The 17,467-nt window shown below is 34.1% G+C and overlaps 2 protein-coding genes across 2 annotated transcripts in view; one reads left to right on the top strand and one right to left on the bottom strand.

Moving 5' to 3' along the window:
- LOC109033880 (transcription initiation factor TFIID subunit 1) overlaps positions 1 to 10,096 on the top strand; it is a 29,791-nt gene extending 19,695 nt beyond the window's left edge. The window contains exons 20-26 of the mRNA XM_019046721.2: positions 406 to 648; positions 1,259 to 1,403; positions 1,686 to 1,979; positions 2,474 to 2,616; positions 4,172 to 4,376; positions 5,064 to 5,234; positions 6,617 to 10,096. Of these exons, the coding sequence (XP_018902266.2) occupies positions 406 to 648; positions 1,259 to 1,403; positions 1,686 to 1,979; positions 2,474 to 2,616; positions 4,172 to 4,376; positions 5,064 to 5,234; positions 6,617 to 6,915 (1,500 nt within the window). The 3' untranslated portion in view covers positions 6,916 to 10,096. The remainder of the gene's footprint in view (positions 1 to 405; positions 649 to 1,258; positions 1,404 to 1,685; positions 1,980 to 2,473; positions 2,617 to 4,171; positions 4,377 to 5,063; positions 5,235 to 6,616) is intronic.
- A 1,764-nt stretch (positions 10,097 to 11,860) lies between these two features.
- On the bottom strand, positions 11,861 to 17,119 carry Tmhs (Tetraspan membrane protein in hair cell stereocilia). The gene is made up of 3 exons (XM_019046744.2): positions 16,207 to 17,119; positions 15,230 to 15,478; positions 11,861 to 14,693 (listed from the first exon to the last, which is right to left on the bottom strand). The coding sequence occupies exons 1-3, from the start codon at positions 16,619 to 16,621 to the stop codon at positions 14,485 to 14,487; spliced, it is 873 nt and encodes a 290-aa protein (XP_018902289.2). The 5' UTR covers positions 16,622 to 17,119; the 3' UTR covers positions 11,861 to 14,484.
- Positions 17,120 to 17,467: the final 348 nt, after the last annotated feature.

Here is a 17,467-nt window from a genome sequence, read left to right as displayed (position 1 = left end):
GTCTAACGATACTTAAAAGGTAAGGAAGCATTTCGAAATTTCGTGAACGGCAACACAATTTTTGCGTTTGTCTCATTTGAATTGAATTGCAGTGCTCGGCAAGTCATGGAATCCTATGTGTTGTAAAATAGCCAAATATTCGCTTAAAAGAGCCATCATAAGCACTGATGGAACTCAGTTATCATCCGGTAATTAGTGAAATTAGTGTGTGTTGTCAATAATTTGCAAATTGCACTACAAAATTTCTTGAAATCAAGCAATTCTAAGAACTTAAATAATACCTTACACGAAAATAGGAAAATTATCTTGAATCATTTAATTCTGTGTTAAAATTTGTTAAAAAAAGTAAAATGAAATAAACTGACAAACTCTACGTATCCTAAATTCTTCTACTTCCTTTCACAGCAAACAGAAGAATTGAAGCGTAAGTCACTTGTGTTGAAAGTGCCGAAGGATGCAATGGGTCTGAAGAAAAAACGTAAAGGAGCAGACGAACTGCACTGCGACTACTTGAAGAAACAAGAGCGGCCTGCTAACAGACGCCGCACAGATCCTGTTGTTGTTTTATCCTCTATTCTGGAATCGATTCTGAATGAAATGCGAGATTTACCAGATGTTCAACCGTTCCTGTTTCCTGTCAATGGCAAAGTATGATTTCCCCGATTCCTATTTTTCGTGATACTCATGAATTGTTGCACCTGCAGAGAGAGAATCAAAGAAGTTGAAAGGCAGTAGTTCATTTGTCAGCTTACGCAATGAGATCAAAAAAAAAAAAATCAGCTTTCTGCAAAATTTATTTTTAAATCTACCTCGAATATATTTTCGTTTTTCTCTCAGAAGTAAGGTTAATAACCATAAACCAAAAGAAACCAAAACAGTAATCATTAAAGGAAGTTGATTTTTTGGTTAACACCCTGTTAAAAAAGTAATCTATTTGGATGTTTTTCTGTCAAACGAAACTATGAGCAATGAGACATGAGCCTTGAGACCCATAAGAATATATACATAACAGGGCTCACGTTATAATGCAAATAGCTCCGTTTGATAGAAATATGCCCATTTTAGTCCATGTTATCTATTCAAATTGAATCTACTGAAACATCTTTTTGTGCCTTATGTTACCTACAGTCATTTTTTCCTTTTGGCATCCAAACTTTTTGATTCTGAAAAATATGACCGCAAAAACATGAAGCATTTTGTCTTGCAAAAAGGTCGTAACAATTTTTATCAATAATTTGTTTTATCTCTTCATAATTAGGTTGTTCCTGACTACTACAAAATTGTTAGCACTCCGATGGACTTGCAGACTATCCGAGAAAATCTGCGCAAAAGCCGTTACCAAAGTAGGGAGGAGTTTTTGTCGGACGTCAATCAAATTATTGAAAATTCAACATTATACAATGGTAATTTTAGTTTAACTCCATTATTGCTCCATGTCTGACATTTCTCAAGTTATAGTATGTCAATCTCTGTTTAAAATTCATCCCAGACCATAAGCTTCTCACAGGCGCAAAATCCTAGCTGGATTGCGAGAAGTTCAAAAAAAAGAAGAATCTGTTAATAGCCAGAAAATCATTAAAATACGCCCAACAGTTTTATATGTACATATAAAAATGACCAAAAATAAAAATTCTGCGAGTTAGGAAGGTTATAATGATGGTTGTATGATTTCTGTTTTCTTTCAGGTGCCAAAAGTTCCTTGACAGTCGCTGCGAAACGTATGCTTCAATTATGTGTCGACCGACTAAGCGAGAAAGAAGAGCGGCTCATGCGTTTGGAGAAAGTGATAAACCCACTCTTGGATGATGACGATCAAGTGGCTTTATCATACGTTTTTGATAACATTGTAACAACAAAATTAAAAGCGCGAACTGGCGCTTGGCCTTTCTTGAAACCTGTCAAGAAGAAATTGGTTCCAGACTACTACAACATTGTTAAGAATCCTATAGATTTGGAGACAATCTCGAAGAAAGTCAATGGTAAAAGTTTTTAATTTTTAGTGTTTGCAGAAATCACATAATTTTTTATCTTTATCTTTATCTGCTCATTAACATTTTTTTGTTTTTATCTTCCATTTCATTTCAAAATAGACCAGTCGGATGTTACAGAACTGCTTTGGCTCTTGACCGAATTCTTAACAGGCGATTGCTTCCTTGTGTAAGGAGGCTCTTGGAAAATTCCTCCTTATTTCAGATCATCCTAGTTTGGCTAGTTTAAAGAAAAAGATGTCTCTTTTTTTCTTCATTCATTTACCTCTCAATTCTTAAAAAGGACTTATTTAATAAAATAAGTATAAAAAAAACCCAAATATTTAATATTTGTTTGTCTTAGGAAGTGAAGTCAAAGAAGACAGAAGATCCAATCAAAGTGATCCATCAGATTTCATATTATTCATAGAACATAGGAATATCAATGATCTTCTTGTTCAAATAATAATTGGAGAGCCATTTTATATGTTTTGTTTGTTCAACAGCTCACAAATATCACTCCCGGCAAGAATTCCTGCATGATATCGAGCTCATTCTGGAAAACTGCATTTTATACAATGGGAAAGATTCCTCTTTTACGCAACAAGCGGAGCAGCTGGTTTCCATAACAAAAGAAGCTCTAGAAAGTGTAAGTCTATCTAAACTTAGTTTTTATGTCCTTTGATGTCCATCCGAAGCTCCTTTGTCATCAAAAGTTAATGATATTTCAAGAGATGCTAGAGAGTAGTTGAATGTACTTATTCTCAAATTTAAAGGTATTTTATGGTAATGGAGAATTTGCACGCAATTTTTTTATTGCTTCATCTGAAAGTGCCTAATGAGCTGAGTTCGCAATATTTTTCATAATTTTTTTCTGACATGGGAAATTGGAGAAAAATTGATTTAAAAGTGAGAAAATGCGCCGCCTTGTGACGTCATCTGGCGGCATTTCCCATTTAAACACATGTATTTTAGCAGAATCGGTTATTTTGTCATATCTCCTCTAATAATCGCTCAATTTATGAATCAAGGGTATCTTCGTGTTCAGTTCACTCAGAGGATTCCACTTAAACAGGAAATTCATCAAATTTCAGACCCTTGCAAATTCTCCATTGAGAAATAACCGAGCATTTAGCTTTTAAAAGGTAAATGATTAGAAGATATGTCTTTCACTGGAGGAACAGGGTCCCTCCAGAAAAGGACTATAAAGGGCCAACATTGACATAATTCATCATAAATCAGTGCAGGGTTGCTGGCGGTCTGGAATATCTGGATAGTCATGAAATTTACGGCAACTTGGTAATTGAAAGGGAAAAAAATCCAGATGGGAGTTTTGTTTAAAGGTTAGGGATTTCAAGAAGTACAGAGTCAGGGAGAAGCAAAAAAAAACAAGGAAAAGTGAGAGGATTGGAAAATAAATAAATTATGGAAATCCTGATCGTGCCTGAACAGTACTTGGGCTTTCTTTTCTGAGGTTTCATAAACCATTTATCAATGAATCTCAGATTGCAGGATGTAAGTCTACAATATGTGTCATTTTTTTAAAAAGAAAATTAGCTAACAGTTTGTATTGACATTTTCTGTGAATGTCGCCACTCACACTAAAGAAGAAAGACACAGAATTGTAAGGAAACATTTTAATCAGTTTTCCCTAAAGAAAATGAACTATATTTGGAGGTTTTCATGTGGTAAAATATTTCAACTGTGATGCGCATTATCTGCATTCAATCATCGATATATTATGTGTAATTCCAGAAACCCAATCTCACTTTGAGACTTTGTAAATCTCTGTGTGGTAGTGGTACTCACCTTTTTAAATGGAAAATTGATCTGCACCATTTCCTGAAAATTTTTCCGTTGGTTCCTCTTCGTCCAATGAATATTCTATGAAAATTTGAGCGATGGAGGTAGTTTCTGTTTCGAGGAGCAAAAGAAACGTAGCAGTTAAATTCATGCTTTCAGATTCTGACTCCTAATATATTCTATTTTTTGTTCATAGAGCTTGTTGCAGTCTATGAGACACATTGAATTTTTAAAAACACTTTGTCTGCCTGTTATTTTAAATCAAAAACCTGCCACATAACCTTTCAAGACAGATTTCCACTTCTAAATTCATTTTCTCAAGTATATTTATAATTAGACTTGATGAAACAACACTCTCATATGATATCAATAGTTTAATTCTTTCTGTCTCTCTGTTTTAGTATGGGGATAACCTATCGCAATTAGAAGCGAATATCAACAAAACGCGGAAGAGAGTACTTGAACAAACGGATTATGATTCTTTGAGCCAGTGGCAAGACGAAGAAAGCTACTCACATTCCTCTCACCATTCAAAAGACTTTGAGTTCGTGTCTGTTGGGAAACCATCATCTGATTTGAGAAAAGAGACTGGACTCCTGGAAAAAGGTACGTACAAAACTATCACAAGGCTCTTAGCAACAAGGAACTTTAATTTGCCAGGAAAAATCATGAAAAACATAGACGTGATTAGAGACCAAAAATGACAAAATCATGATGCATTCCTGAAAATATAGACTTTCAATAAGCAAAAAATCGTAGAATCGAGAAAATTCAGGTAGGGTAGGCCGAAAATGGCCCATATCAATACCCCTCTTTATCAAAAAAATATTCTAAAAATCAAAACTGACAGTATTTTGCAGTGTTGTTACCATCCTTGTAACTAACTTCCAATGGGTGATTTTATCAAAATTTTTTAACTGATTTAAAGTTTTATCTTATTTACTGATTGCGCATTCAAATTCATATGATTCATTCATTCATTCAATTGAATGGTGTGAATTCGGACACCCTCTCGGATGAATAGCTGTCCTTGTTTTTGTTGTTTTTTAGCTGATCATCTCTTTTTGTTCTTTTTTTGTTATTTAGTGCCCAGTTGATTGTGATTTTTAGTGCTTAGCTGAAATGTAAAATTTTCTTTTTCGTCCTTTCTGTAGCTGACGTATACCTACCATAGCCTTGCGGCTCTCATGTATTAAAATGAAAATAAAATGAAAAATAAAATACTTCCTTCATAGTCTTACATTAAAAACTAAGTGTCTGTGATAGATGTAATGATTTTGGATGCCTGTGCAGATTTGCAGTTCTCAAGTGAAGAAGAAGAAGTTGAAGGGCAAGGGATAAATGCGGATGATGACAGTCACCAGGTGGCTGAGGCAATGATGCAGTTGGGAAACATCGCTTATTTTTCAAATCAGGGCGAGTCCTCTGTTTCTGGCCCCAGTTCAGGTCCTCAGCATATTGATGGTGAGCTTATATTTCTGTCCTAATGGGGGAGAAGCAAGTTTGCGAAAGTCAAATATTTAATCTTACCAAGAGTTAAATATCCAATCACATACTGAACACTGTAATTTATTACCTCAGTTGCATAAGGTTCAAACGCCTGGGCAATAATCATCAGAGACTTTAGCAATCGAGGTAATGATTTATTCATGTAAGTGAATGGAAAAAGTATCGACTTCCGCACACTCGTGTGTCGATATTTCATAGGAGAATCCCTCATAGAGCAAAAAATTCTCTCTGAAGAATCAACTTATCATTCATTAAGATTAAATTTTGAAGTTCTGGTAATGCAATAGATGTAAGGAGATTTCTGGCTAAAAATATTGCTGTCAGGTATGGCAATTTTCAGGGAAAATAATTTTCAAATAAGTTGTTTTCATCTTTTCTTTGGTAGGGTTGCAAGTTAATAAGGTGCAGTGAAAAATTGATGACATCGTCAAAAACTCGGCTTTCTTAAAGGTTGAAATTTAAAGGACAAAAAATTATCAATGCTTCTCTGATAGCTATTAAAGGGGACTTAACCCTGAAAATCTATGTTCAGATGATGAGTACAAAAACTTAGTTGCAAGGTTACAAAAATGTATGCGATTCCTTGCAGACATTTTTTTAACATTGCTACTGAGATTCATTGTTTCCAAAAGACATGGATCAAATTGCACCACTACTACTGAGCAGATGTAAGAATAACAAAAAATAATATTCTCCTTCTGCCACTGAGAAAATGGACCAGTACCACCAGTAGACAATATACAAATTTAAGCATTCCGATACATGTTTCTTACCCAAAATTTCACGTAAAACACGATTCGCACAACAAAAATTACCGAATCTAACTCCTAACCAGTAAATAACTCTTTGTTTGGCATAAATTCAAGCTTCCCGCTCATGGAAAAAACAGTAATGTACTTCAGTCAAATCACACATTATTAATACCGTGGTAATCTCTGCAGTATGAAAATTTGGCAACCTCAATCCTGATGCTTTGGCTCAGCCTTATTAAGTTGTTTAAACTTTGAGTAACTCAGGGGGAGAAAGGAACAATGCTTGATTGAGAAACCGTTGCAGTGTACAATTTGACTAACGCAAAGTGCTGTATTTCATTTGAGCGGAGAATTCAATTTTTCTGTAACCAATGTAAGATGAAAACGCTTAAAACTTATTTTGAAGTTGATTTTAATAATTTTCGTTGCACGTTTTCTCTGAGAAAGCTGGTTAAGAAACATGTATCAAAATGCCTAAATCCATACCTTGTCTACTGGCCCATGGGCACCTAAGTTTAGGCTTAGATGAGATCTACCACTAAAATAAAGTCGGAACAAAGTTAAATAATGTTTTTCCATTTTCAGAAGAGACTATGGATGTCGATCCCAACTACGACCCATCAGACTTTTTGAGAGCGCGGCAAAGCAACCAAATGGAGGTGCAGGAAACACCAGCAGACGACCATAGAATGGATTACTATGTTGATCAGGATGCAGAATCAGGTCGGACCTCAGAGGCGATGAGGATGAAATCGGAACACATTCAAGATGACTTGCAGGTCAGTGAATCGGAGGATGAAGCCCATCATGGGAACGCATCGCCAGAAACCCAATCGACCGTTGTCAAACAAGAGGAAGATATGGCAGGAGACCTTTGGTTTTAAATTCATTTTTGGTGCTACTCATCTCCTTCCTAACTTTAATTTTAAGATAGGCTTAAGGGTTAGGTGGAAAAGCAGCTCTTTGCGGGGAGAACCATATTGTGAATGAGAATAAGATTTTACGCGTTTTAAACTCTGGTCATTTAACTCCATTTTCTACTTGAAGATTACAGTATTCCAAAAATGTGGATCATTGAATAGCTTTTTATTGGCACCTTGAGGCAATCGTAATTTATCATACGTTTATTATTTAATTTATTCATTCTGAAGAAGAATCTTGACTTGTTATAGTCTGAAAACCAAATAAAATTCGAATTGAAACTGATCTCAGGAGGCAAAACAAAATTCTCGTAGTTTCAGCATGCCATGCTCCTGTCACCTTTTTTCTCTAAACTCTAGAGTTTAAAATACTGGGTTGCCATCATCAGGGAATTCAAAAAAATGTCAAGAAAAATGACTAAAAAGTCAAGCAAAAATTTTCATATCACCCTTCAAACAAGAAATTTTGCGCGAAAACTATTTCAAATAGTGTCTTTCTCACCACCCAGAATATCCCCAATTGTCAGGGAATTTTACAAAAATGTAGCTGGGAAATCAGGGAAATGTCAGGTATTTTCATCTTCTAACTACTGTGGTAACCCTGAATATAGGAGTAAGCCTTTGTCCATTCCCCCGAGGGTTCTTAGTTGACCTCTCTAGGTTACTGTAACTATACTCAGTGCAAAAATCCAAGATCTTCAGTCTGATCTTCATATTTTATTTTCAGGTGCTAGTACCCCAAAGCACTTACTCTGCCATAATTACTATATTTTTTTTTATTTTTTTTCCTTCCTTTCTTTTATTTTTTAATCTCCAAAAATCTCTCTTGCGAGCAAAAGTATGAATAAGAAACCGTCTCAATAATAAATAGTTTAACCTCCTTGCCTTTCAGGGTGTTTTTGTTAGATTGTTACGTAGTAGGTTTTTTTAAGTTAAATGACCTTTTTTTTCTGATTTTACACAGAATTTTTTGAATTGTTGAACCTGTTATAAAGGCAAGATGACCCAAGTGTCGGTTAGAGCCCAAGTGCACTTAATTTCATTGCCCAATGACGGGCTTCTCCCTTTTCTATTATTTTTTTAATCACTTTTTTGTTGATATTATTTTTATTAGATTCATTTCCATCGAAATGAACACCAATGATTTTCTTATCTAATTCTTCTCATAGATGTAACCCTTTTTTCAAATAATGAGTGGAAAAGCTTTATTCAGATTTAATCAGAATTAGTTTTTAATTACTATTTTGGTAATTTTGTTTTTTTTTATTATTTTTGTTCTGTCAAACAAGTATGAAATAACGTAACAGGTTATTTTTTTTCCACTTTGTCAACTACAAAAGAAATCATTTTTAATAACCCCAAATTTAATGATTCTGAATGTTTGAAATTCTCGATTTAAGGTTTCAAAATTTTTTCTATGTAGGGCCTGCGAACTCACATTAGATTTCAGAGGAGACCGCTTATAGATAAAGCTCTAAATAAGGAGCTTGCCTTGCTTTCATTTTATTTTTGGGTTCGGTCTGTCTGTAGTGAAAAAATGGAAAATTTTGATAAAAAACAATCAGCTGTGCCATAAATAAGTGTTCTTTACTCAGATTGTTTAGCTGTTTTATCAAATAATCGAGCATGCAAAAGTTGAATGAAAAGTGGCCTTAATTTGAAAAAAAGTTTTTTAAATTTTGTTATCATTTAGATAATTTCTTTTTTCTTTTACTTTTTTTAAAAAAATTCTTCAATTCTTTCATGAAATTTCCTTCAACAATCTATTTTCATGTTGTCGACGCCTAATTTCTTCATGGTCAGTTTCCTCCTTCTTACCATTTAGCCTGTAGTTTTATTGACCCTTTCAAATGAGCATAATATACATTCTTAGTCTTGTAATATACGCATACTATGAAACTCATATCTTCCCATCCTCCAGAATTTTCAATGTTTTAAAATAAAACTTTGAAGTTTTTCATAGCAAACTATTTTTGAAACACTTATATATGTCAAATATTTTTGAATTTTCTCTTATACTCTGGCTTAACCTCCAAAAAAGTAAAACTGATACAGAAAAATGAGCCTTTTTCTAAGTGCCTTACATACTTGAAACGGTATTAATAGAATGTCATTTATTCAAATAGTTCCAAGGAATAAGTTTTTTCCATTATTGTCTGATTATTGTCTTTTTCTACCATCATTAAATTTTCTTTCTATCTTCTTTAGCCCTTCATATTTCGGCAAAATTTGAAAAGATTTTAAATTCAGTCATGGTGCTTTGAAGGCACAATAACTATCTAAGCCTAAGCTGCATTTTTAAGATATGAGCTGATTTCTCTCCATAAGAATGGTATGAAAGGAATATTTTCAAGTGAATTTTTTTTTGGCTGAGAATAATTGAAAAATATGCCGAAAGTACTTGTTTTTATGTAGTTTCTTTTTTATATTAGCATAATGTAATTGTTATGAACTCAGCGTTTCAGACTTTGCAAACAAAAACTCAGGGATAAGAGAGATTAAAATGGAAATCCTCATTACTCCGAACGCATGGCGTTAATTTGTGTGTACAAAAATAATTTTAAGTTGTTCTGTGCACTTCTAGCAAGATAGATATTATCGTTTATATTCGTATATGATTGTAATTTGTAATGTGGGATTATCCAGAAATGATCAGACATTCTTATAACTTCTGAACAAATCAATATGGAGATTGGATTGGTATTTCCATTTTTTTGAGCCGTAAATTCTTTTTTTTTTTTTTTTTTTTTTGGAACATCCACAGTCAGAAAGTTTGAGTTTGACTCAGTTTTGATTCAGAATCCAACTTCTACCCAGCTTTAATTTCCTCTGAAGTTATAGGAGTGATCTGAAACTCCTGCAGACTGATTTTCGTAATTGATAGACAAAGAAGACAAAAAGGAAAAGAAGCATTCCTATCAGTGGAAAAACAGTGGTTGCGTCGTACAAAGGAAGTAAGTAATAGACTAATTAAGGGCAACTGACAATAGTTAGTCCATCACTTCCTTTCATAGTATATAATGACCACCCGCTTCAACCAATAGGATCGTACCATTTTCCTTTTGTCCTCCTTGTCCATCGCTTTGTATATCATTTCCTACTTGCTACCCTGTATAATATTCGCAGTAAGGTTGAACTATCTATACAGACTTTAGAAGGGTTTAGTTCTAATTGTCTTCTTCAGCTTTATTTTCTCGTATTATTGGTGCCTTTTTTTAGTGTTTATACATTTTTTTATATTTTTCTTATTTACTTATTTTTATGATGTAATGTTGGGAAAATGTGAGGTTTGGTCAAGAGGGTTCTCTGAAGCTGTGGTATTTTTAAGTAGGTAGAATGTGCGCTTCCAGCTTTGAGGAAGGTTAGGACGCCATTCTGATAAATTAAATGTTGCATTTATTATTTCATTATTGTTAATTGTTTTGCATTCTTTTAGGTAATTTTTTTGTAAGGAATTCAGACTGTCTGATGCATGGCCTGTGCAATATATTTTCTTGCTGTGTTTAAATGCTCAGATATATGGCTCTTAGAGTCAAAGAAAACATGAAAAAAAGCTTGAATTACTAAGCAGAGGGAACCAGACTTGATTCATAACGCAATGAACGCAAAAGTTTGTAGGATGGTGGATTTTTAAATGAATTGAAGTATCAATTTAAGAAATTTCAGTTCAGTTTAAAGTTTGAAGCGCACAACTCTCAACAAGATTTTGACTGTGCTCCTGAAGGCCTAATCATGTTGAAGTAAAAATACTTTTGATTACTTGGGAATACAGATTACGCATTTTTTTTTCTTTATTTATTCTTTCTTTTTTTTAAATGAAAATGAACATTTTCAGATATGAGGTGTAGCAATTGTATTGATGATCTGGAGCTAAAAAGCCAGTTGAAAACTTGAGAAGCTAAGGATATGTTTTCAAAGTACGTTTGATTTTGCTTATATTGCTTGCACCTCCTCATCAAGAATAGTAATACCGTGAACTTTTTTTTTTTCCAAGTACCAAAGGAAGCTCAAAATTGCTGCTGGACTCAATTCGGTCACTATCTCCTTTAATTTTTCAAATTTTTCTTCTTCCGATAGAAAACCTGTACCTTCAAGAAAAAGCTCACAAAGTGCTCACTGCTTCCACTTTAGCGTCTGTCTGGTTCCTTTTTTCTGTTTTCATCTCAAATCATGATAAAAATGTACAACTAAGAGCCACAGTATAAACTCTTTTTGCGATAAACTAATTTCTCCTATAAAATGCATTTACGCAACTTTGTCCAAAAGCTTATAGTTAATTACGTTTATGATAGAATATAGTTATTTTTTTTCTTTATTATAAACTCATTTTTGATACATAGATTGTAAATACATTTTTTATTTTTGTAATAACAGTTGTTATTTTTCATAGAGAAAGAAAAGGAGGTGTTTGCATTTTGGGCATCTTGGAATTTTTTGATGACTTGATGACGTAGGTGGGTACAGGCGACTTTTTTATCCTGTCGATTTTCTTGGAAATGGTGTAATTTAAGGAAAAAAGTCATTCTATAAAAAGTGCTTGAAATTATATAATGAGTTGATTTTAGTAAAAAAATCGGACATAATGGTCCGTTTTTCATATTTAGCTAAACGTCGCTGTACCCACCTACGTCATCAAGTCATCAAAAAATTCCAAGATGCCCGAAATGCAAACACCTCCTTTTTTTTCTCTACGGTTATTTTTCTATATATTTATTGATTATTGGTCATTTTTCATTCTAAAGTATATTTTTATTTCAACAAATCTGTCCTATCTGTTGCTCATTTTTCATTCTCCTGTCCCTCAACTTATGTTAGTTGAAAACTTGATAGTTTTTTTTCTATATTATGGGTGGACTTGGGAAGAGGGTTTATCTAGCCAAAGAGGCACCTTCAGACAGGTTCCAAACAGTGCTGTGTAGCCAAACCTTTGTTTGCATCAACTTGCTTTCTAAATTTTACATTAGTGGAATAGCACCTAAAAAGGCATTTACTTCCTGAAACTTGTATCAACAGAGCACCATCTAAGACAGAAGGTAGGTCCTAAGGCAGGACGGTTTGCTACCGGATTTTACCTGGACAAATAGCTTGTTGTGTTTTGAACTGGTAATTTTTGATAACCTTGATAGTTGCAGAAAAAAACAAATATTTGATTCCAAGAACATAATGTATTGCAAATTGCTCAAAAAAAGAAAAAATTAACCACAATGCACAGAGATTGAAAAAAAATAGAACTTAAGTAGTAGAAGAGAAAAATCATTGTATTCAAAAGAGAAAAATTATCAAAATCAGCAAGAAAAAATGGACGGTTTCATAGAGTTACAAACAGAACAATTGAAGGACAATATTTTGTTCATGTTTTAACATTAAAAAAGAGATTGCAACAACAGGCCGTTTGGATCCAAAGCAATTTCAGTCCACTTTAAGCAAGACTGACGTTGGGAAAACGGTGCCTCTAATTGGCTGGTTGCAAAAACCTACCGGTAATGGCAATTTGAATATGCAATGGATAAACATATAATTCCATAAAATTTGATCATTTTTCATCCCAGCAGCTGATGTAATATAAAACTAAAACTAAAGCATTAAGTTAAGATCATTCACTCTCTTTGACAACAAAACGTTACTTTTCCATGTTATCTTATGATAAGATCATTTAGTCACGATTTAAAGCTTATCGACAGTGAAACTTCGTACCTTGATTGCAGCCGTTTCAAAATGTCCGTCATCACTTCAATACATGAAACAAACCGACACTATGGCTTGTTATTTTCAGGATATTCTTCAAATTGGGAAGAAAAATCATGAAGGTTTTCAAGGTTTGACGTTAAGCACTAATCCATTTAGAAAATAAATTAAGACAGGAAGTCTGTGCTGTTGCAAACCAAGAATGCATTTTTGCAATTTCACTGTCAATACATTATCTTGACCACTTTAAAATTGCAACCAAGTCTTTGAAAATTGACATTTTTTAAATTGCGCTAAAATTCATCCTTCTTCTGTTTTTTCTCATGGAATATAATGGCTTTCTATTGGAAGACTTTTTTATCACAGAGATTCGTCAAAATCACTCACACAAACGTTGAAACAAATTTCATACAAAAATATTGAACAGTTTACTTAAAAAAAATACAAGCATTAAGTACAAAGACATAAAAAAGCCTTAAGAGGACATCGTAAAAAATATCAGCATCTCTCTTTCATAAACTTCTCTGAAAGAGGACAATATATTAATGGTTAACTAGAAAACCCTTAAATTTTACTTCAGCGTTCAAAAATGTGCGCTTTCATATTATTTTTCCAAGAAAAAACTAGCATGAAATATTTATAGAATTTGGGTGTAAAAAAAAATATATAAATTAAGTAGGAGATGAAAGCTATGGTCAAAAATAGAAAGTAACAAACAATTTACAATGTGGCAAACCTAAATACAGGGTTTTCTAGTTACACCACTGATAGAAATTAGCGAACATTCAGGTGTGCAGAAAGTTTTTTGGAGCAAATATTATTAGCAATCTCAACCTCAACATTTTATCATCTACAAATACATCAAAAGGACTTAAAAAAGAAAAAAATTCAGAAGTCAGCATGCTCTTATGGTTTTTAGATCACTTTTCACTAAAACCAAAAAGAAGCCTCCTTTCATTAGAAAATTTCCTCCAATTCTCTTGAATTTTCTGCTGCCATGCGCCAGCCCCAGTTGGCATGCTTGTACTTTTTCTGCACCCCTGCGTTCACTTTTTTCTTCAAGAATATAAGTTATTTGAGCATTTGTCACAGTATTTATGATTTATATTTGAAAAAAGGGTCGCTGTATTGCCTCTACAATAGAGGATCACAATAAAAATAACATACAGCATTCAGATAACATTACTCTGAATTTTGTACGTTTGGAAAACTCAGATGAGAAAAGTAATTTAATACAAAAACAATGCAAAAGATACAGGTAGAATGTTTCAAGTGCAAAGTTTCAATGCATTTTTTATTTTTTTAAAAAAAAAGAAGAAAAAAAGAGTATACTCTTAAATAAAAAATGAAGGTGGCCCTCAGAATCCTTGAGGGACTCTGTCCAGCGTCAACAGAACTTGTGAAGTTTTACACTTGAGTACAATTATGGGTACGCAGTGTATTGGAAATTGAGTAATTATTAATGGTTCTACTAGTTTTTTAAATATTTTGATCATTTAGCTGGCTTCCCAAAAAAATTTGCCATGAAAAATTCAGGACGAGACTTTAATGAAATGATACATAAATCTATTGATAAAGTAATTAATTGGATTTTTTTGGACACAGGAACCACTTTTGATGTTGAATGATGCAGCTCTTCATTCATATTATTGACGCTTTCCTCTTCATCTGAGTGGAAAACCGTATACTTTCAGAGCTCAGCCCCATGTCTCTCCCCAAAGAAATTTGACGCCACTATCTCTATGGAGTTTCCTCAGGGGTCATTTTTAATTTCAGAAGTCTTATAATTTGGTTGAGATTCAAAATTCCATGTTCGAAACGAAACTATTTTTACATGAACGGCCACAATCAAAGTTGAAAGTTCTGCATGCTGGAGGCATACTCAGCTCTATAAGCTGATGACTTAGATCTTCCTGTGCGATTCGAGAATTCCGAGTAGTGGTCAGGATGACCGTGTGCATCTGGTTGCGGGATAAGCATGACAGGATGGAGGTTTAGCGATTTACGAGACCCAGCTACTGAGTGGGCGTCTCCCATAAATCCATTGTTCACTTCACCTGCACAGAAAGGAAGAACATATGTTGAAAAAACAAAGAAAAGTTTGGAAAACTCAGAGCAAGGACCGCTTGCTGCCAACATGTCCTCAACTTGCTATTTACGATAAATTGGCAAGTGGATATAACTGGCATCAAAAATCTCCTTTTAAATATGCGATGGTCCTCAAAAGTAAGAATTTTAGTAAAGCAAGTTTAGAATTTTTTTTTTTTTTTTAAATGAGAGGCTTGTGTAAAATTGCGCTTTATCCCTCTCTCTCCCACGCAAGATAAGCTCAGAGCCTCCTTCTTGAGCTTGCGCAAGCCCAAACTAACTGACCAATATTGCTTATACAGCATGAGGACGAAAAATGATCAGCCTGTGCGTTCAGAGCAAAATCATCATGAATCAATTTTTCCATGACAAGAGAGGAATTTTTCCAAATTTAAATTTTTTGTTTAAAATGCTTTCCTCTACCACAAAGGCCTCTCAAAGATTGAGAGATTATACTTGGATCAAAAAATTATCATAAATTAGTGTGCAATTGAACCAATGTTACCTTTATAAACTGAACCATTCATTCCATAAACAGGTTCAGGTTGGAGTTTGACATGTTTTGAGGCCAAAATGAAGGCTAGCACTGCCAAAATAACAGCGTCTAGACAGCCGATAATGGCTAGAAGGTAAGCCCATCGGATTTCGCAGTCACCTCGTTCAAATCGGCCAGCCTGAGGTCCACAGGTCCTCTTGATATGAGGAGAATCCCAGCCAAATGGATAGACACATACGGATGAAACCAAACACACCGCTGAAAAAGGTAAAACAAGGATATTCCAGAGATATTATTTACGAGTTATTAGAAAAATTATTGATTACTTTGAGAATTTTAGTGTAGGCACTTGAGCAAAATAGTTGTTACTTTGGTAAATCATTTCATAAATAAGAGGAAAAGATGAGTAGACATTTCAATTTCCTTCATTGATTTACAAATTAGGGATTAAAGAATAGAGCAGAAGTTTCTAAAGAGAATTTGCCACACCACATTGAGTTAGATTATTTCCCTATTCTAAGAGAAGTTCGAGAGTCTGATCCCTCTATTTATCCCCCCACCAGCTTTTCACTATTCCTAGGGCTAGGCTCACAACTAAATCTCTCACTTCAAAAACGAACAATCTCTGAAAATGAAATTATTCAGGAGACGATAAAAACTGTGTAACAGCCAGAAAATGAGTGTTCCCATGCAAAAAAATGCACATCGTAAGAATTACTGTATAGGGTAATTACTGTACAGGGATTCAATTATCCAAGACTGCACTAAAATCAAAGCAACAGCCTTGCGAAAATAGAAGAAACACTGCAACGACAATATCCTAGGTGTGACTTGTTGGCTGGCAGAAATTGTGATTAGCCCACCACAACGAGATGCTGCAAAAGAATATCTTTCACAGGAATCAGAATATTTTCTAAATATGCATCCTCTCATTTGGTTTACGATTGAATTTAAGGACTTGGTTAGAAAAAATGACATCAACTAACCTGAGACAACTTGCAGAAGTCCACAGATGTAAAATACTGTGGTTGATTGAAAGAAGAAGAACAAGAGCATACAGCAAATTGCAAGTAGTGCAGTCGCAGCAGAGACTGCTCCGACTGCAGTTGCTGCCTTGAACGCAGAACTAGGAATCGTTGAGAAATCGCTTAGCCGACCTAGACATTCTTCACCACCGCTGAAACTATTTCCAAAGTAACAGCTCTGCCACAGCCCAAAGTGTGCTGGATTTTCCGAGTCAAGAGTGGCCCCAATGTATTCCGGAGAGAAGAAAGCAACTACATTAATTATGGCATAACAAATTGTAAACACACCCCACAACATTCCAATTGCTTTGGAATTTCTCACATAGTTGGTGGCATACATCTGGCTTGACTCAACATATTCTATTTTGGAGCCCATTGTTTTATCAGGTATTCACTTATCAACTTCAGATGGCCGTTGTGGAACTTCTTAAATTGTCAACATATGAGAGGAACTGACGCATAGATGAAAAGCACTTGAGACATTCACTGGTATTCTGAAATAGAGAGCACTTGATAGAAAAATGCGAACAAATTCTTGAGAAATTCAAGTATTCATGTGACCAAAACAAAACAATTTATTGCCTTACATGTCAAACTTTTGATAAAACTGCCATGCCAGTCAAACCTTGAGTAACTTAACCCACTTAGATATTGTTACGAAAACAATGACACAATTTATTTATTTCTGTTCATTCAACGAATAATCGAAAGCCCAAATGTCAACCTCATCACTAGATGCTCAGACAGAAGAGCTAAAGTTTAAAAAAATCACAAAATTCACAATTATAAACAATTTTTAATTACTTATCACTTCAAATAATGTTCTAATTACTTGCAAAAATAAAAAAAACTTGCATGCCTTCGGAGATATCTTAGGTAATCTTTGTTTGGTTATGGCATGGAGTAAAGAATACTCGGGCTCATCAGTTTCAAAAGACTTTGATTATGCACATGTTTCTAAAAATGGCACTATCAGCAGCGCTAGCGTTCATTTTTAATACTAAATTAAGCGCGGTAATTCACCACTTTTTATCGCAAATACGTAAGAAACTTACCCTCAAATGAATCCAGATCAGAAATAATTCATTTTTACTTATAGTTAAGGAAATTCTCAAAACCATTGAAAAATAATAACGCTAATCAATGAAATATAATTTCATTGTTCGAGCTTTTACCCCTTTTACTTCCTTCTTTGTCGGATAGACAGCTCTGCAATGCAATA

Source organism: Bemisia tabaci, chromosome 6 (genome assembly GCF_918797505.1).
Source record: "Bemisia tabaci chromosome 6, PGI_BMITA_v3".
In the NCBI taxonomy this organism is placed as follows: Eukaryota; Metazoa; Arthropoda; class Insecta; order Hemiptera; family Aleyrodidae; genus Bemisia; species Bemisia tabaci.
Note: the sequence above shows the minus strand (reverse complement) of the source record. Positions and strands in the feature narration are given on the sequence as shown.

What these genes read in the sequence shown, in the direction of transcription:
- Tmhs (XM_019046744.2), bottom strand. Translation starts at nt 16,621, where the DNA reads ATGGGCTCCAAAATAGAATATGTTGAGTCAAGCCAGATGTATGCCACC. An exon ending in ACTTCTGCAAGTTGTCTCAG is followed by an intron (nt 15,479 to 16,206) that starts GTTAGTTGATGT and finishes TACCTTTTTCAG; the next exon opens with CGGTGTGTTTGGTTTCATCC. An exon ending in GAATGGTTCAGTTTATAAAG is followed by an intron (nt 14,694 to 15,229) that starts GTAACATTGGTT and finishes CTTTCTGTGCAG; the next exon opens with GTGAAGTGAACAATGGATTT.